The 20,207-nt window shown below is 58.1% G+C and overlaps 1 protein-coding gene across 1 annotated transcript; it reads right to left on the bottom strand.

The window, feature by feature from the left end:
* Nucleotides 1-959: 959 nt before the first annotated feature.
* On the bottom strand, nucleotides 960-18,647 carry HRH2 (histamine receptor H2; the record flags this gene model as incomplete). Its single annotated transcript, XM_079773127.1, has 2 exons — nucleotides 17,516-18,647; nucleotides 960-1,101 (listed from the first exon to the last, which is right to left on the bottom strand). The coding sequence occupies exons 1-2, from the start codon at nucleotides 18,589-18,591 to the stop codon at nucleotides 960-962; spliced, it is 1,218 nt and encodes a 405-aa protein (XP_079629253.1). The 5' UTR covers nucleotides 18,592-18,647.
* Between the last annotated feature and the right edge of the window lie 1,560 nt (nucleotides 18,648-20,207).

The raw sequence follows: 20,207 nt of genomic DNA, 5'->3' as shown, positions 1-20,207 counted from the left end.
GAGGAGCAGAGATGCTCAGAGGGGTCCCCTGACTCGCCAAGGTCATGCATCCCAGCAGAGGGAGCTGTGGGGTCAACTCCTCTACTCATGTCTATTGCATCCCCTCAACTTCTCCCCCTCCCTCCCTGGTGCCGGCACACTTTCCCCTGCATGGCTACTCATGCTGCAGCATGGGGGACCCCCAGGCTCTGGTCTGAGCCTCACGGGTGGGCTCAGTCAAGGAAACATCTTGACCTCTCTCCCAAGAGGCAGTGTAGTGTTGTGTGGAGAGCATGGGTGCAAGGCCTGGCTTTTCACCCATCCTCCCATTCCTTCATTTGTTCATTCACTCATTCATTCATTCATTCATTCATTCATTCATTCATTCCGTCAGCAACTGTTTTACCAGTGCCTCCTATGAGCCAGGCGCACATTCTAGCTGCGTGGCCTTGGGTAGGCCCCGTGCTTCTCTGAGCCTCAGTTTCCACCTCTGTAAAATAGGGACAGTGATCCTTGTCCCCCGTGATAGGATTATGGGAGCTCATGCAGGTGAAGTACCTCGCATATAGTAGGTGTCATTGAAGACCAGTTTCCTCCTTTCCCTACCCTTCCCTTCCCTCCCTTTCTCCTGCAGGACCCACAGGGAACGAGAGGCTAGCACTTTATGGCAACACCCTCTGCTGTGCCCAGAGGGCACGTTCACATCCGTGCACACACGTGCACACGTCCCACATGTCCCCCCATCTCTGCTCAGGACTCGGGGCCAGCACCACTGTGAGCTCGGGCTCCGAGAAGTCCTGAACACCTCTCTGGGAATGCTGAGTACAGACAGGGCCTGTGGACCCTGGCACCCCAGTGTGTGCTCTGGGAGTCACTGAGGGGGCCTCCTCGGTGGCTTTGGGGGCCGCTGGGCCCTTAGGGGCTCCAGGAGTCACATCTTGGTGACCGGGAGCAGTATCTTCAGTGTCCTGGGGCCGGGTCTAGGCAGCCTGGGAGGGTGGTGTCCTCAGTGGCTGCTCCGAGGGGCCTCCCCCGCGTCTCTGGAGGAACCGACGCCCCCACAGACTCTTGCAGCAGCTCAGAAGGTTGCTGGAGCTCGTGGTGCAGGACAGCGCAGGCTTCCTGAGGAGACACAAGCACAGGTCAGGGCTGCAGCGATCGCCGAGCAAGGCCCGGGGGGGCCAGGGCCTAGCCTCTGGCCTTTGCTTCTTTTATGCCAGGCCCCAAGAAGGGTGGGGTGGGAAGGGGGCCAGACCCCCATGTACAACGGTAACTTCTTCCCTCAGCCCACAGGGGGAGCATTCTAGACACCTGCTATCAAATCCCAAATCTGCTTCTAACATGCCATGCGCCCTTGGTCAAGTGACTTAAGCCCTTATGTATATGAGGCATATAAGGTTAGCTACCCTTATATATAATACTAGAGGCCCGGTGCATGATTCTGTGCATAGGTAGGGTCCCTAGGCCTGGCCGCGATCAGGGCCAATTGGGGCCTTCCGGCTGCCGGCCAGGACCTTCCTTCCCCAGCTGCCGGCTGCTGGCTGCGGCCTTCCTTCATTCTGCGCCACCCCGTGGTGGTCAGCACACATCATAGCGAGCGATTGAACTCCCGGTCTCCCCGTCGATCTCCTGAGGGGACACTTTGCACATTAGCCTTTTATATACACTGAGTGGCCAGATTATTATGATCTCTGAACGCATAATAATCTGGCCACTCGGCATATATGTATTAGAGGCCTGGTGCATGAATTTGTGCATGGGTGGGGTCCGGCCAGCCTGGCCAGGGGGAGGGGGCATGGGCAGTTGGCTGGCCTGCCTGCTGGTCGAACTCCTGGTCGAGGGGACAATTTGCATATTAGCCTTTTATTATATAGGATATACACTGAGTGGCCAGATTATTATGCGTTCAGAGATCATCATCATCTGGCCGCTCAGTGTATATAGATATATACCTTTACATATACCCTTTATACCTTTCTAATTATTGAAAGGATTAAGTGTCCTAAAGTCTGGCTCAGAGTAGGAGCCCAGTTGATGTTTGGTATTTCTGAATCTTAATGAAAGGATTCCCGAACACCCACAGCATGCCTCGCATGAGCTGGGGAAAGGTTGGGAGAAGGTGGCACAAAGATTTAGTCAGCCTTGCATCCAAGTCAGTTGTGAGCAACTCTGTCTCTCCATTAGAATGTCTGATCCCCGTAGGCAAGATGCTTGCCCTCCAAACCCTGCAAGGTGGCTGGCACTCAGGAGGTCCTCAGCTAATGCCAATCTGATGGAAGCTGAGGCCACTGAAGGTGTGTAGCCCAATGCTTGGCAGGACAGTTCTTTTCACAAAGTATTTGACATACATTTTGGAAAGCAGAGGACCTCCCTTACTTGTGGGCACACACAGCTCCTCCGCCCGGCTGCCCGCTAGGATGTGGGTGGCAGACCTGCTTTCCCTTCAGCGACGTTCCCTCAGATTCCTTCCTCGTCTCTATCGCCAGCCCTGTGGGGTCGGAGGCAACGGCTCAGCCCGAGCCCGACTCCTGGGTTTCGGCCCCTAACACCTGCATCTGCCTTTGTAACAGAGAGCACGGCCCAGGCTGAGAGCTTTGCTCTGGCAGTTGGATCTGGTCAAACTCATGACAGTCTTGAGTTATTGCATCATTTTCCACACACGATACTGCATTTCATTTATGGTGACAACATAAAGGTTTCTTGTAAATGTCTTTCAGCGAAAGCAGCTGGCGTAGACATCTAAGTGTGTATAATGCAGGTGTGGGAGGACGATGAGCTGAGCTGGACGGAGAGAGGATTTGCAAACGACTTGTTTGGAGAGTGCTGTCACAGTCCCCGGCCATGCCAGCTCGCCCTTGGCTCAGACGGAAGCCGAGCTTGACGTGGGGTCCCTAGAGATTCTTTGGGCAGATCTGCAGCTCCAGGGCAGGACAGGGCAGGGTCTGGCTTCAGCTCTAAGGCCACAAATTCTGCCTCGCTCCTCACTTCCCTGCCTCGGCTGGAGTGGTAGCTTTCCTTGTCCACTGCCAACCAAAGGAGCCGTCCTCCCTTGGTCCTGAGACCAATCTCGGTTCCTCGGGAGGTCCCATGAAGCTCACTCTGCCTCCGCTCCAGCCGTTATCTGTGAAGCCACCTGGGGAGTCAAGCTCACCGTTCCTTCTCCCTCCCGCACGGAGAGAGGGAGAACTTCCCCTCGGGGTCCCTCAGATGGGAGCTGTACATTTGAATGCCTGACTTTGCAAAGCTTTGTGAGCAAGGACACAGCCAATGGCCACAGCCAACACCCATGCGTCCTTTAAATGCTGGAGGCCCCAGATCTCCTTCCCCAGCACACCCAGCCTCCCTGGACCTCGAGGTCATATCTCTGGCCCAGAGGTAGTCTACAGTGTATATATTTGACCACGCAGGCAGGTAGGTATCTACCTTGGGTCAATATTCCAGATCTAGCCTGTGGCTCTGATAAAGTGACTTTCACTGAAATGAACAAAATTATCAAAGAAAGGCTAGCTCTAAACTAGGAAATAACTACCTTCCTTCTCCTAAAGGGCTGAAAAAAAATCACTTAAAATAAGATTACTATGGAAATATCTCATGTTCATGATAAACTACAGAACATAGAAGTTAACAAAACAAAATGAACATCTCAAATAACTCCTCTACTCAGACATACTTTTTGCTACATGTCAATTTCATCATTAAATATTTTAAAATGAAATGTACTCATATATCCAGAGACTATAAAAACACATACACATGGTTTAGAGAAAATGAAATAATGTTAAATGGATGCAGGAGTAACCACCTCTCAGGTTGAGAAACACAACTTTACTAGCCTTCGACTTGTTTCAGCAAACATTTATGTTTCCCTAAACAATATATGGTGTTGTTCTGGCTGCCTTTTACTTTTATAGACATGCAATCATGTTTCATGACTTCTTCTGTAGCTACCTTTGTGGTGGTGATTGTTTAATGTTAGATTTATGAGATTAGACTGTGTCATGTGTGAATCTATGGTTCATCTTCACTGTTGTGAAGGATCCCATTATGTGGATACTAGAGGCCTGGTGCACGAATTTGTGCATGGGTGGGGTTCCTCGGCCTGGCTGGTGATCAGGGCCGATTTGGGCCGTCTCACCCAGTCCAGTCGGCCCGATAGGGGCCAGCCGGTGGGTGGGGGGGAGGGACCATGGGAGGTTGGCTGTGGGAGTGCACTGACCACCAGGGGGCAGCTCCTGCATTGAGCATCTGCCCCCTGGTGGTCAGTGCAAGTCATAGCGACTGGTCTCATAATGGTCGCTTAGGCTTTTATATATATAGATACTCCAGTTTATCCACCCCCTGTTGAGGGATATCGGAGTTGTCTCTGTTATTTACCATTTCCCTTCGCATGCTTGCTTTTGAATCTACACCAGAGTGGCCTCATCACATAAGTGGCCAAGCTTCCCTTTTTCTCTCCTCTGATAGCGTTTGTCAGGACTGGAACGAGCTGCTCCTTGAGTGTTGGGTGGAACTGCTTTGCAAAGCCAAATGCTGCTGGCATTCCATTCATTCCATTCATTTCATTTATTTCTAATGCTGAAAGGACCAATCAGTTTTTCTATTTCTTCTCAAGTCAGGTTTGGCAAGCCCTGTTTTGCTAGGAATTTGTTCACAGTATCTGAGTGTTCTCTTGTTTGGGGCATAAAATCGATCTTACCATTCTTAATCTCTATAACATCCTAAATAATATTGCCCTTTCATTCTTCATATTATGTATTTGTGGCATTAATGATTAACTTCTCTGTGTAGTTTTATCAATTTCACTTTACATAGTTTTGAAGTCAGTTTGTTTGGTACATGTAGGTTATCTTTCTGGTGAATTGATTCTCTTTAAAAATATGATGACAATCTTAATCTTGAGTGGTACTTTTTGCTTTCTGTTCATCTTGTCTGATAGGAATTTAGCTACACAGATTTCTTTTGGTTAGTATTTGCCTAGTTTATCTTATTTTTTTCTTCTTTATACTTTCAACATTTTTGTCTCCTCATATCTCGTTCTTGTAAAAAATATTTGATTGGATATAAAAAATCAGGCCTGATCTTCATTTTTTTCCCATTGGCCAGCTTGTCCCGTTTACAGGTACTGTGACAAATCTATCCTGACAAATTTCTTCAATGTGATTTTGAGTTTTATATTTGCTCCACCTTTTTTCAAATTTCCCGTTTTTTCCTTGCTTTGTCTTAAGTTGCCTTTTTTCCCCCTCATTCTTTTCCCTCCTTACCATATGGAATTTTACCTTGTTACGAAATTTTGGTAACACGCATATTTAACATTATTTGACTTAAGTCCAGTGGCATGGAGCCCCTCCTCCTTTGCTTAGCTTGCCATCCATGCCGAGTGAGAGCTGGGACGAGACCCATGCTGGCTCCCCACATTGTGTGGACTCCATTACCTTACACACTTCTGGAGATACTGGTAGGTTGAAGATTGCTGGGCCCCTTCATGGCCCATCTGTGCCCTGAGCCCTGACACTTACAGCTAAGGGATTCCAATGGGATTCTAGGAGAGCACAGAATACGGTGTCTGCCATCCCAAAGGTGCCTGTGGTAAACACCTGTCACTGTCACCCCCCGCCCCCCGCCCCCATCCATTCCGCTCCTCTGGGGACAGCACCTGGCCTTTTCTTTGGGATCCAACCTCCGCACTCATAGTCTGTGGGTGAGGGGGGGGGTTGACCTCTTATTCCTTGCCCTGGCCCCAGGTGTGGGTTTGAGGGTACACACAGGGCCCCTCCCAGCCAGTGAAAGGGAAGCCTGAAACCTTGTGCTGAAGCAGTAGGGAAGGGACGTATTTTCCACGGGGCCATTACAATGGTACGGTGTCAGCGTGGCGTGCTGGTGGCCCCCTGGGGACACCCTGACTGAGAATGAAGTCACCATAGTGTGAAATTGAGTTGAGAGCTGGAGAAAGACACATTTCTAATGACAATTAAGTATTTGATCCAGTTATGCTTGAAGCTGCTCTTGGTCTCTTCAGGTCTATGAGCCAATTCCCTCTCTCTGCCAATCCCCGTTTCCTTTAATTGGCTTTGTGCAGAGCGCAGTCAACAGCGTCCTGACTAGCAGCATCCCTAAGTAAACGTTCTTTGAATCTGAATCCCTAAGTAAAAGTTCTTTCCATGTCGAGGCTGTTATACTCCGTCTCGCCAGCAGGGGTCAGGACCACTCTGAGCCACTCTGTATGAGAAGCCTCTGGGAGCCTGGTCTTCCCCTCTAGGACATGGGAGTGACAGCACCCTCCGGGGACCATTGTAAGGACCACAGGCAATGGATGCCGGTGCCCTGTCCCTCACCCTGTAGCACTGACAGTGCAGATTCCCACACACGCAGAAGCACCGCGTGCACACGTTCCTCTGCTCTTCCTGGTGTGTGCCCCACGGCACATGCTGTTCCCAGTGCTGGAAAGGCCTTCATTCATTCATTCATTCACTCATTCATTCATTCATCGATTCATTCACTTTTCTGGCTGTTCAACTTCTGCTTTGGTTTCAAGACTGTTGAGGCATCCGCTCGTGTGGGAAGCCGTGTCTGAGGTCTCCCAGGATGTGACTCCCTCCCCGAGCCTCGGCCCTCGGCAGAGGTGCTTACCTCCTCGGTTAAGCGTCAGTCTGTCTGTCTCCCACACGAAAGGCAGGCCTGGATCTTTCTTCTTCTACCCACTATCCAGGTTTACCGTCGGTGCTCAGTCATGTGAACTAGTGAATGAAAAACCCGGTACATCTGCTCAGACAGTGGCTTTCTGTCTTTGGACTTCCCCAGGTCCTCAGGGCAGGGCGCTCCCACGGCCTGTCCGGCAGCCCTCACCCCGTGCGCGTGTCCCACGCAGGCTTTATTTCCCGAGCCACCTTCCCACGGCTGCTAGCCTGGAGAGTCTCATGGGGGGAACCCTACCCCCCCCCACCCCACTCCACCCCCACCCTTGGGACGGTCCCCTTTCAGCCAACACCTCGGAGCGCCAGCCATGATTGGGAGAAAGTGTGAGGTTTCCTGGGTGTGGGTCTCAGCCAACTCCGTCTCCCTTCCCGAGCCCCTCTCCTCATCTGTAAAAGGGGGATCATTCCAGGGGAAGGGCCGTTGAAGCCGCGAGATGAGACGGGAGAAGGAAATGGTTTGGAATCCTAAGCGGCCTCCTCTACCGCCCCCGCCCTTGTTTCCTGCGGCGGCCACAGCCATTGGCTGCTTTGCCCCGAACGTCACCAACAACTGGCAGTTGAGGGGCTGTACTGAGGTCTGGGCTGGTCCCCGAACCCTGGCTTGTCCCGTGCCCAACAACACGGAGAACCGCCACGCCATGGGGTCCGTGGCACCAGCGCCTGGGAGCGAGGTTCCTGGGAAGCCCCGTCCTCCAGGAGGAAGGGGGCGTGGAGGACAGTGAGGGGGTGGCTCTCTCTCCGGCTCTGGGAGCCAGGCAGGACCACCAGGCCTTTCCTGGCCTCGGGCTTTTACCAAAACCTGGGCACCCTCTTCTCCAGGCCAGGCCTCATGTCTGGTTGTTCTGAAATGAGCTCCAAGGTGAACATGTCAGGACGCCAAGTTACGCCGAGCCCGGTCAGTGTTATCTTCATAAACCTTTGTTTCCTACCACAAACCAACACCCTGCCCAATATGCAGACACCGCTCGACTCACGGAAGAAAGTACTTTTTCATGGACTTCTCCTCATTTTCTGGGAGTCAACACAGGGTTTGCCTGGGCCAGCATCTGCTTTGAAGGGGTGGGCCATGGGCAGGTATGATGGGCAGGGACGTCAGCCAATCGTAAGTCCATAAGGTGGAGCTCTCTTTCTGCCCTTCAGGAGCAAGGGTCAGAGCAAGCTGGGCCAACTTCCTGCAAGTGCTTAGCAAACATTGTTATGTGCGTGACAAATAAGATGAAATTTATCTGGAAAAGGCTCCCCAGAACTCCCCGGGACTTAGCTGAAAGCAATCAGCAACAGTCACAAGCCATTAATCCCTTTTTAGTTTCTCCCTACGACAAGGAAAATTGAGGTGCGGGTCAGAGTGCTTTGGGCTCCTAAAAGGAATCTTGATCGGGGACCTCCCAGGGTGCACATCCCTGAACACTGGTGGGTCACAACCTGGGACCAGCCTGGGAGCTCCTGGAGGGAGGGGCTGGCGGTGATTGTAACCGTCCCCAAGGGCCCTGCACATGGCCGGTGTCTGTGAATTGTGCTGGTGATGGAATGAGTGATCGGCAAGGACTAGTATTTATTGAGCACTCACGTGCTAGGTCCTGAGCGAGGTGTGTTTTGCATCCTTTTTTTTGGTGAGCCCTTCCGATGGCTCTGTAAAGTGAGCATCGGTGTCCCCATTGCACAGACCAGGAAACTGAGGCTCCGGTGGGTGAGTGATGCCCCGGAGTCACTCAGGAGCAAAGCTCAAATTTGAACCCTCAGCTGTTACTCCCAACTGCACCCCCTTCCCTCCTTTAATCCTTACAACCACCTTTTGAAGCAGGTACTAGTAACACCCCCATTTTACAGATGAAGAAACTGAGTCATGGAGAGGTTAAGTAACATGCCCAAGGTCAGTCTGCTCCTAGGCAGTCTGACTCCCAGGCACATGGCGGTTACTGGTGACCATCACCAGGCAGTTGGTCATTGAATAGGGGCCAGTGTGCCAGGTGTGTGCTGTCTCAGGCGGGACAGGTCTGGAGAGTGGTCCAGAGAATGCTGCGGGGCCAGACAGCCTGGGGAACTTGGCTTGCCCTGGGGAGATGGAGGGGGTGGGGCGTGTCGAGAGGATCTTGTACTGACTGGGTTCAACTTCTGAAGTCACTGTGTTTATCACAGAAATTGACTGAGCTCCCTGACCTGGGAGATGTGCGTGTGGTCTGTGGGCGCCCGAGCTGAATGAGACAGAGTCTTACATGGGTTGGGCTCTAAGCTTCTGTCCAGGTACAGGCACTAATGCCCTTGGTCCGCCCCCAGCCTGGGAGGGAGGTGCTGTAACCAGCAACTTGACTTCTCAGATGGGGACAAAGCGTTAGAGAGGAAGTACCTGCCCAAGGTCACCCGGCCAGCAGCATGGGGAGGTCTGCCTTCAGAGCCCTCCCAACAGACCGGCCACCGAACGGCTCCCCATGGCCCTCGAGTCCTCCCCCCGCCCCAGCCCCCCCCCCCACACACACACACGCTGCTCCTTTACCTGGAATGACACTCAGCCTCTGCCCCTCAGCAGAGAAAATTCCTACTGCCCTTCCGAGTCAACTGAGACATCACCCCTTCCAGAGTGTGGGCTGGGCCCTCGGCCCCACACCTGCCTCGTCCGGGCTCGGCACACGTGTCTGTACCCCTCCCTGCTCGTCGGGCGCCTCCGTTAGCGCCCCCCTCCCCACACGCACCCCGTGGGAATGATGCGAAGCCGGAGTGAATGTGAATCAGGAGGATTCAGTGGCCCCCAAACAGGAGACACGTGGCCTGCTTAGAAATTCCACGTGTGGCTCTTCTTGCTGCCAAATTAAGGCCCCGTCTGCTCATGAAAGACAGGAGCGGGTGCTGGGCCTCAGGTGATTGTGGACGCTGGCTGAACAGGAATGGGGTTTCTCTCTGCCTTTCCATTCTGATGTTCCGTTTCAACAGTAACTCAGTATTTATAAGTATTCTGTGTCTCCCAAGTCGGTGTGGAGAGGGAAGTTCCCTGAGTCCCCTATGCATGGGGCGGGGGTGGGGGGCTGGGGGGCTGGGGGGAAGTGCCCAAACCTGCGGCCCTCCCTGTCCACTGCAGCCTCCTCATGGCCAGAGCCCCCCCCCCCCCCGGCAGACCCACGGATACTGTGTAGAGCCATCTACCCCCCTTTGGCAGCTGGGACAAGCTCATTGCCCTCCTCCCCCCCCCCCCCCCAACACACACACCCTTCCTAACCTGGGGAGGGAGGGAGTGGTCCTCACACCCCAGGAGCGCCTCGGGGCTGTGGACACCCTGCAGTGCCCACTGGGGTCAGGCGCACCCGTCCCTGGCCCCCCACGTTGCCGGGAACAGCCCTTGCGGGTTTCGTGAACAGTGTCACCGAAGCCGAGCGCCGGGACTCATTGCAGCGGCTCCGGGGGCAGTGGCTGCCCGAAGGCTCAGCTCTCTGACGGGTGAGCACCGAGGCTCAGAGAGGGGTGTCTCTCCTCACGGCCACACGGCCAGCTGGCGGCAGAGGGCGTGAGAAACCCAGGTCCCGTCCACCAGGCCAGGGCTCCGCGCGCAGCCCCGGCCTTCGCCCAGTCTGCGTCCCTCCTGCCACCGGTCTCTGCACTCCCAGCTCGGGTCGTGACAAGGACGCGTTTTACTGGATTTGCCTCCTCAACTCAGAACGACTCATTAGTATGAAAAACACGTTCTTCACGGCCCTGGCCTGATGATTCCTGACACAGACACAGTCGGAGGTTTGGCCTAATTTCTCTCCCTGTTCAGCATTTATATCTAATTAGTGTTGGAATGGTCTCTCGAGACTTGATCCAAGCCCCCCATTTTCAGATGAGGGACACCAGGCTCAGGGGCAGGGCCTCGAGCTTTGGACAAATTGGTGCTACGCCCCTCTGCAGTCTTCACAGGGAGGCATTCTTATTCCCATTTTGCAGATGAGCAAGCTGAGGCTCAGAGCAGGCGAGCCACCTGCCCAAAGTCACAGCCAGCAAGTGCAGGGGCTGGACTGGGCACCCATCTCTTTCTTTTACACCAGGGGCTGGCGGACTATAGCCTGTGGGCCAAATCCAGCCCCCACCTATGTTTTTGAAGTGGTGTGTGTGGGGGTGAAGGGCATGACTAGAAGAATGGCATTTTGTGACTGGTGAAAAATGACATGGGATTCAAATTTCCGTGTCTGCAGCCTGCTCCTGGCCCCGGGGTTTCAGGCCTGAAGCCCAGAGCTGCTTCTGCCGGCCAGCTGCGTGCCCTGGGGCCGTTCCCTGGACAACTGGCCTCCTCGTCTGTTTACCTGGAACGCGCCTTTTCTCAGGGTACACAGCTCCCCCGCCTCCCCTCCCCGTCCCAGCCCCTGGGCAGGCAGCCCCGCAGCAGGCCCAGCAGATCTGAGTCAGAGAGAGCGGAAGAAAGTGCAGGTGGGAAAGGGCAGGGCTGAGGGTCTGCAGGGAGCCAGCGGGAGGTTGGGCCTGGCTTCAAAAGCACAGGCCCCTGGGGGTAAATGAGGGTTCTCTGCCTTTCCGGTGACTCCTGGGGGGTCATGGTTTATTCTCCTTGATTTCTGAGGCTGTGAGAGGCTTTCCGCCTCCGCTCCCTCTGCTCCCCGTCCCCTGACGCCCTCTCAGGGCAGCGGGGGTCCCACTCCCCACACTCTCTGCAGAGAGGAAGATGAAAAGGATGAACTCCTTGTTGGAGCCGTGGCCCTGCCCAGGCCCTGCCCAGCGCTGTGCAGAGTGCGGGCCCTGCAGGCTGGGAGCAGGCGTTCAGAGACCACCGGGGCAGGAGGCAGGGACGGGGGCGCGGGCACCTGGGTGCAGGGCAGGAGGCAGGGACGGGGGCGCAGGCACCTGGGTGCAGGGCAGGAGGCAGGGACGGGGTTGCGGGCACCTGGGTGCAGGGCAGGAGGCAGGGACGGGGGCGCAGGCACCTGGGTGCAGGACATAGCCTTGGCCTGGAGCCGTCCACCAGGGCCTGCCAACAGCCAAGAGCCACCATCAAATCCAAGTACGTGGTGAAGGAGAAGTGGGATGATGGAGGGAAGGGGGAGGGGTGAAACAGAGGGAAGGAAAACGCCAGGCAGGAGAGAGGAAGCACAGGGAGGAAGGGAAAGGAGAGGAGAGAGAACCTCAAACACAGCGCGAAGGAGCCGGTGTGGAGGAGCGGGCGTTTAGGGATGAACAGAACAGGCGAGTCTACAGAGACAGGAAGACAGCAGGTTAGTGGCCGCTGGGGAAGCGGGGATTGCGGGGTGACAGCTAAAAGGCTATAGGGTTTTTTTGGGGGGCGGTGGAAATGTTCTCAAGTCCATTGTGGTGCTGGCTGCACAGCTCTGAGAACGCACGAAAAGCGGGGACTCGTACACTGGAAACGGGGGTTTGTGTAGGATGTGGCGTACATCCCAGCGGAGCTGTTCAGGGAAGATAGACAGCGAGCCAAATGGCCAGATGAGAGGAGAGGGGGAGGAACAAAGTCCCGTCTGTCAAAGGGCCTGCGGCTGCCAGGGGGGTGCTCGTGCGCGTCCCCGCCTCCCTCTCCTCCAGCCACTCACTCTGCAGGGCACATCCTCAGGGTTTATGGGTAAGGAGCGGCCGCTCAGACTCCCAGGGACCTGCCCAGGTCACCCAACCAGTTTATGGCGGGGCCGGGACTGTGCCGGGCTCCCTCTGAGCACCCCCACCCCCAGCCTTGTGGTGCCATCGCAGGCTCGGAGGGCACAGGGGGCAGCGGGGCCCTCGTGGAGGGAGGAGCACGCCGTGCTGGGCGCCTCTGAAAGGGACGCTGGAATCCACGTGCCAGAGTCAGACGATGTGAGAGCCCAGGAAACAGTTCGGCTCCTGAGGGGGGACTGACGGAAACGTCCTCCCTGAGCACCAGCCGCTGCCTTCCCTCCACGGCCTCCTCTGCTGCCCAGACGGGACTTACAGCCGGACAGACGCCAGCCGCACCCTCCCCGGCCCGCCTCTGGCCCGGCGAGGCCCTGCAGACGTGTGGACAGTGTCTGGGTTGTGGGGGACCCCACCCCAGCTTGGAGCACTTCCTGTGCTTTTGACAGGTCTCCTCGCCTTCCTGGGCTCGCCTGTGACGTGGCGAGGGGCGGGGCCTCTCTCGCCTCTGAGACTCTGACACTGATTCCGCGGGGAGGCCTGCCCCTGATGCCAGCGATCTGGAGGGGGCCCATTGTGACTGACGTCCAGTTTAGAAAAGGGGGACCAGGGACTTCTGAGCTCCCACGAGGTTCCTGGAACTTTCTTCTCTGAGACCTGGTTTCCTGGTCTCTAAAGTGGGGGCAGTATTAGTCACTTCTCTAGGGGACCTAGAACAAGGCATTCATTCATTCACTCATTCATTCATTCAACAAATGTCTTATGCCAGGCCCAGTGCTCGGTGCTAGGGACACAGCAGTGAACATCACAGACACGGGCCTGCCCTCAGGGAGCTCACAGTCTGGGGAACAGACATGGGTCACGTAGGATGTGCCAAGAGGGGTGAGAAGATGGCCTGTGGGGTGCAGGGCCCGTGGGGTGCAGGGCCTTGGTGGTCGGATATTTTATTCCACGGGCCCAGGAGGGGCGGTGTGTAATCCCGTTTATGTGGGGAAATGCTCTCTCTGGCTGCAGAGGGAAGGAGAGGAGACAGAGGGGAGAGCTGGCGGGAGAGGTGGGGGACCCTTGCCTCCCTTTGTACCTCTTCTCCTGAGATCTTTCTCGAGCCCCCACTCCCGTCTCCGGGCACAGGAGTATCGCCGCTGCAGGCCCGGGCTCCGGGCTCCAGGCTCCGTAGGAACGGGAAGTGCCACGCCCAGGGAGGGAGACACTGATCCCCAGGAGTGTGTGAATATTATCTCCTTGCCTGGGAGATTGCTCAGGGCTCTCCAGTGAGTGCTGGAGAGGGCCCCGGAGTCCCGGGCAGCCGTCCAGAGATACAGGGGCCCCTCCCAGCCCCTCCCGAGCTTGCTGTGGGCCTCAGCTAGGTCCCTTAGCCCTTGTGCCTTAGTTTCCCCACCTGGTACCTATGAGTCGGGGTTAACTTCAAATCTGGGCAGCATTTCATCATGGAAAGAGCCCAGGCTTTGGGGCCAACAGCTTAGGCTCGAGCCCTAGCTCTGCCACGGATGGCGGTGTGGCCCGGGCTGGCTGCTCTGCTCCGGGACGCCTGCTGCTGCGGGGGCCACGGTCTGAGAACCACAGCTCCCGGAGAACATGCTTCAGAGACGAGGGCCTCTGCCCTGCTGCCTGCTGTGCCCACACCGCAGCCGCACAGCAAGCAGACCCCTGGCGAGGGCGCGTGAACGAACGCGCTCGGGGTGGTTTGCTCTGGCGGGGGCAGAGGGGGTGGAGGGGGGCTGGGTGGTGGCAGGAAGTGGTCAGGGACCAAATCACGAAAGGCCTCCAGTGACAGGCGAAGGAGCTGGGACTTGCGGGTGCTGAACACCCGCCTCCTCCCACAGGTCCACACCCTCATCACCGTAACCTGAGGACGTTACCTTATGCAGCAACAGGGGGCTCTGCAGGTCTGATGAAGTTAAGGAGGTCAGGATGGGGAGTTATCCTGGATTTTCTCAGGGGCCCTGAATGTGGTCACAGGTGCCCTATGTAAGAGGGAGGCGGAGGGAGACTGGCTGCGGAGGAGAAGGTGTGAGGATGGAGGCAAGAGGTTGGGGGCGTGGGAGGAAGGGGCCAGGAGCCAAGGAGTGCGGTGGCCCCCGGAGGCTGGAAAAGGCAAAGACACGGATCTGCTTGGGAGCCTCCAGGAGGAGCCAGCCCTGCCAACACCTTGCTCTCAGGCTCTAGGCCTCGCGAGCTGTAAGAGAATGAATTTGTGTGTTTTCCGCCACCAGGTTCATGGCCATTAGTTACAGCAGCCCTCAGAAGCTAACGCAGCCTCTGCTGGGGTTACTGAGCAGGGGAGCGGCTGGGGCTGGGGATCAGAGAGGAGGCAGGCGAGGCTGTCCAGGGCGGAGGGGAGAGTGGGTGAAGGAGGCCAGTTGGGGTCAGGAAGGGGCAGACAGAGCGTCCTGCTGGGAGGTGGCTGCTGGCTGGCGACAGGCCCGCCGGGCCTCTCTGGCTCCTGCGTCTCCCCTTGGCTGACCGTGCCACCACCCCAAGGGCAGGCCCACATCGGTCCCTTGGAATTCTTGCTTAAGCAGACAGCCCCACCCCTTAGAGGCGATAAGGGCTCTCGGTCAGGTCAACACGGGTTTCTGTCCGTAGACGGACTCCAGGGAGGACATGCTGTCGGCACCAGGGAAGCTGGGAGCTGACCTGACCTTCTGGACGGTCATTCAGGGTCCTGATTGTCCTGGCAGCCTTGGTGGGAAAATCTATGCTTGGCCTCCTGTCCCCTCCCCCAAATCCCTTACCTGGTTCCCCATCCTCCCCCCGCCCCCCCCCCCCCCCCGCCGTCCCCCCAGACCCCTCCGTCCAGTCCACTGCTCCCCCAGGTGTTCCATCGCCGCTACGTGTGACTCAGGCAGGCTCGGCCTCTCGGCTGGCCTCGGCGTCCTCCTAGCCCCCCGCCCACAGTGGCGTGAGGGTCAGACGAGCAGGTGGACACACACCTCACCGTGTGCCCGGCACCCGCAGGCCCATCAGGCATGGGGGCTGCTGTTTCTGCGGACGCTCAGACCTTGGCTTTGGCTGACTCACTAGCTTGTGTCATTTGGGCAAGTTCATTAACTTCTGAGCCTCAGTTTTCCCATCTGTAAAGTGGAGACTGAACAAGCACCTGCTCATGGGGTCGTGGGAGGATGAAATGAGGCCACGAGTCTGAAGGGCCCACCACCCTGGATGAGCGGGTCTTTCCCGTCTGCGTTCAAGGCTCTGCTCACTGGCCTGCTCCCGGGATGGGCTGCCTGGGCCACGTGCCACCCGCCCGCCCCGCACCGCCGCCCCCCCCCCCCCCCCAGGCGCTCAGCGCACTGCGTTTCCATCCTTGGCACACGCGGCATGAACCCCGGCCGGCCTGCTCCTCAGCTACACCCCCGGCAGCTACAGGTGGTGTGAGTGGCAGCGTGGGGTGGGGATCTTGCTTTATCTCCCTTGGCAGCCTTGCTGGGGACAGAGGACCACACAGAGAAACAATGGCAGGATTGTAAAACCGGCAGGCGGGGTGCCCAGCGGGTGCCAGTCCGTAAGTGCTCACCGAGTGTTTCCCTAAGGATTAGGGGTCCGGCAGCCTGTTCGCCCGGAGGGCATGCAGGTCCGTGCAGGAGGAAGTGGTGTGCGGGACCTGACGGAAGCACGTGGGCGCCTCCCCGAGAGTCCACACCCCCGCTTTGTTCTCTGTTTACTTCTTGAACTAACTCGTCACTCAGGCCGCCTCCTGAATGAGGGAGTGTGGCAGGACACGGACGGGCATCTTACCCACCAGGGCCGGACGTGAAGGCTGCGGATCGGCATTATGGAGAGGCGCCTGCAGATGGCTTGGGGGAGGGATTTGAGAGGAGAGTCTGGAGGCCGGGAGGCTGGGAGGAGGCTGGGTGCAGCCGTTAGCAGTGGACGGGGTGGAGGCTGCAAGGGCCAGGGGGGACCTGGGGCCCCGGGGGGTCTAGTTGGACAGTCTTCCCCCATTAAGATGCACAGAGACCAGATCCCAGAGGGTGTGGCCACGCTTTCCTCAGACGGACACGGGGCTCTAGAATGAGCTTGCATCCAGGGCTGTCCCAGCCCGATGGCATCCCTTCACCCGCATGCGCTTCGGGCAGCTCTGGGAGGTGAGCAGGGCAGCGCATGAGGGCAGGCCCTGCACTCTGCCAGAAGGGGAAACTGAGGCCGGGATTTGCTCAAGCTCCGGTGAGCTAGGGCAGAGCTGGGAAAAGCCCAAACGTCATCCCTGCACCCAGCAGTCCTCAGCCTGGGGGCGGGAGGGTGGGGGAGTTGATAAATGTTTGTGGGTGAATGAATGGGTCAGTCGCACAGACCAGCTTTCTGGTGGCAAAGGCATGGTCCGCAGAAGAGAAAGGAAAGAGACGCCCACTGAGCGCACCCGTGTGCCAGGTGTTCTCCCGCACCGTCACTCCTTCCTCTCACGCCCACCACGCCTCCCTCTCCACGCAGCGCGCGTCTCCGTGCCGCTCAAGCCCTTGGTGCCGCTTCCCATTCGTCACCTGCATTGGCTCTGTCACCGGTGGCTGTGTCTAAGCCTCACTCTGATCCTGTTGATCTCTTAAGCCTGGAGACTCCTTGGGGACGGATCCTGGGACATCCTTCCTCGTCAATCTCCTGCACCCCGAGCCCCAGCGTCCCCAAGCCTACTTTTCCACAGCTGCCTGGGTGCGGCACGGCTCTCCCCGCCTCTCTCACAGACCAGGGACGCAGCCCCTGCACGGGTGGACCCGCTCATCCTTCCCGTCCACATCTGAGGGGCAGCCAGAGCCCTCTCTCAAAACGCCGACCGGCCCCCTGGCTTCTAAGCCTTCCGTGCTCCCGAGACCTCTGATACGGAGCCCAGCCCTGCCTTCCCGGCTGGGCCAGTCCGCTTTCTCCTCTGACCGGAGTGCCCCCAGCATACGAGCTGATGCATATCGTGCTCAGTGGGCCAGTGGGGTTTCCCACCTTGCCCCCAGGCGCCGGCGTGCGCGCGGCCCCCTGACGGCTGTCTGCAGCGTGTGAGTGAGCCAGGACAACGTAGCTGGGACGAAGGGCCCACAGGTTGTGGAGCTGGGGCCTCTGTCCAGGTCCCAGCCCTGTGGCCCTGGCCACGCTGTGGTCCGTTTAAAGTGGAGGTGAAAAGTTTCACCTCCATGGGGATGCTAGCACAGCCCAGGGTCTGCGAAGACCTCATGAAGAGGCCCAGCACCCTGTGAGCAGTGGCCACCGTGGCGGTCCCCGTCAGCGGGACCTCTCCCTGTGCCCCCGTCCTGGGCGGTTACCTGTCTGTGGCTCCCCGGGGCACCGTGCCCGCTCTGCCACTCCACACCTGGAGCCTCAGGGGCTTCTCCTCCTGCTGCCCGGGTCCGTGGCTCCGAGTCCTGGGGAGCCGAGAGCTGTCGTACCTCAGAGAGGGGTCGTGGGCGGTGCAGCCGCCATACCGGCAGCGCAGGAGCTGCTGGTACGCCGTGCGGAAGTCTCTGTTCAGGGCGGCGTACAGGATGGGGTTCAGGGCCGAGTTGGCGTAGCCCAGCCACAGAACAACGGCTTCGAAGGTCTTGTTGACGGCGTCGTCCCCTCTCAGGCCCCGGTAGACAAACACGGTGAAGTAGGGGAACCAGCAGACGATGAAGGCCCCCATCACGGTGGCCAGCGTCACCGTGGCTTTGTGCTCCCGGAGGGTGGCTGCCTTCCAGGAGGCGGCGTGATGGATCCTCCTGGCCTGCTCCCGGGCGATCCTGAAGATGCGGAAGTAGGTGATGCACATGACCAGCAGGGGCAGGTAGAAGGTGACCAGCCCGTCCACCAGGCCGTACACCAGGTTGACCTGGACTTTGCAGGGCAGGAGGGTGTGGTTGACCCCGCTGGCCTCGTCGCTGCTGTTCCACCCCAGGTGGATGGACAGGAAGGACAGGGTGATGGAGACGGCCCAAATCAAGACCAGGGAGACGCCCACCCGGGCCGGGGTGACCAGCACGGGGTAGCGCAGGGGGTCCGTGACGGCGCAGTAGCGGTCGAGGCTGATCATGAAGAGGTTGAGGATGGAGGCCGTGCACAGCATCACGTCCAGGCTGGTGTAGATGTTGCAGAAGACCTTGCCGAAGCTCCACCGGCAGGAGAGCTGGTAGAAGGCCGAGAAGGGCAGCACCAGGAGGCCGAGGAGCAGGTCGGTGACGGCCAGGGACACGATGAAGCAGTTGGTCAGGCTGCGGAGCCGGCGGTTCAGGCCCACGGCCAGGCAGACCACCACGTTGCCGGCAATAGTGACGAGAATGAGGATGGTGAGTGCCACGCTCACGGAGACCTTGAACGCGGCAGAGTCCAGGCAAGAGGAAGAGGCCGTGTCGTTGGACTCCATCCTGGCACCCCGAGCTCCTTCCTCTGCCACAGCCCCTCGCTGCTTCTCTCCCAGCTCCCCAGTGTGCCAGCCACTGGGCTCCAGGCCGCCCCGCAGAGACGACAGGAAGTGTCCAATCGTGGGAAGGCTACAGGGCTCGACTCGGTGCTTTTTCTAGAAATAAATAAAGTCAGTCTCCTAGGAGGTGTTGGGGAGGAGCATGAGCACGAACAGCGAGGAGGCGAAGTTGGTGGTTCCAACTCCAGCCCTCAGCTCGCCCCCCTCAGAGCCGGCTTCCTCCCGGGCCTGGAGCAGGCCTCGTCTCTCCAGGTTCTGCACAGAGACGGAGGCAGCGGGGCACGTGTCTGGAGGGGGCTCAGGGGTTACGAAGGAGGGATCGTGTGGAGACGTGGCCGCATCCTTCTCCAGAGCTGGCAGCTGCTCCCATCCGCGTGGCAGGGGTCTGGCTGCTGCATCTCCCTCGTGGGACCGCTGGAGAGCAGGAGCTGAAAATGCAAAGGCCGGGTATTGAGCGCTTTGAAACCAGACCGAGAGCGTGGCCTGATGCAGGATGAATCTTCTGGACCTTGACCTCCCTGCACGCTACCAGGAGCCTGGGGCCAGTCCGGATGCCCTTCTTTGGAGGCACCGAGGCAATCAGAATGGGCCGTGGGAGGGGGAGGGGAGTCAGGACGCGAGGGGCTGAACCACGTGTCTCCGCGTGAAACCAACAGCGAGGGACTGCTTATTTGGAGAAAGAAAGATCTAGACGCAGGCTCCAAGCTCCGCGAGGCGGGCAGCGCCGACTTGTTCAGTGCTGGTTCCCCACGCCTGGCCCCACAGGCGGGCATTGGCGTCCGGTGGGTAAATCCTAAAATGAATGAAGAAATAAGCAAATGTAACACATTCAGGCTGATACAGTGCCAAGAACAGTGCCCGACGCTGCTGTTTCACAGAGTGTCACCGCGCCCTCAACCAGGGTCCCCCCGAACGGTCTCAGGAAAGCGTTTTCTGCTCCGCACCCCGCACAGTCGGTCTGTTCCCTCCGCTCCGGTGCCGTGGAGGGAACGTCAGCCACGCAGACGACGGGCACCGAGGAAGCGCGCTGGGCCCCAAGGAGACTGGGCCTCGGGCCCTGGCACTGGGCTTTCACGTGAGTCTCACAGGCCACACAGTATCCTCTCCAGCTCTTCACAGCCGTTTCCGAACGATCGGCAAACGCGGGGGCCGTTCTTAGCTCCTGGCGGCACGGTCCAGGCGGAGGGCCAGGCTGACTGCTGGCGTCGTTGGCTGACCGCACCCGCCCACCACCTGCCCTAAACATCTCTCCAGCTTTTACTTTTCTTATTTGGCAACACATGTAGTCCTGCATCCAAGTCAGCTGGTACAGAATTCACGAAATCTTTCTAATGGCTGTGTAACAGTCCAGGGGTCAGGTGTGTGTGTGTGGTGGGGGGGGGGGGGGGGCGGGGGAGGGAGGGTGGCCACAGTTGATTCTGTCATCCCCCCACCATGGGTATTTGGGTGGTTTCCCATCCGTCCCGCCCTCCCTCCCTCCTGTCCACTGCGAACATCGCTTCCGGGTGGCTGCACACCCAGGGCCTCTGGGTGAAATCTCAGCGATCCCTCCTGCTGGT

This window comes from Cnephaeus nilssonii (genome assembly GCF_951640355.1).
Source record: "Cnephaeus nilssonii genome assembly, chromosome: 5".
Classification (NCBI taxonomy): Eukaryota; Metazoa; Chordata; class Mammalia; order Chiroptera; family Vespertilionidae; genus Cnephaeus; species Cnephaeus nilssonii.
The sequence above is the reverse complement of the archived record's forward strand: the minus strand, read 5'-3'. Positions and strand labels throughout refer to the sequence as shown.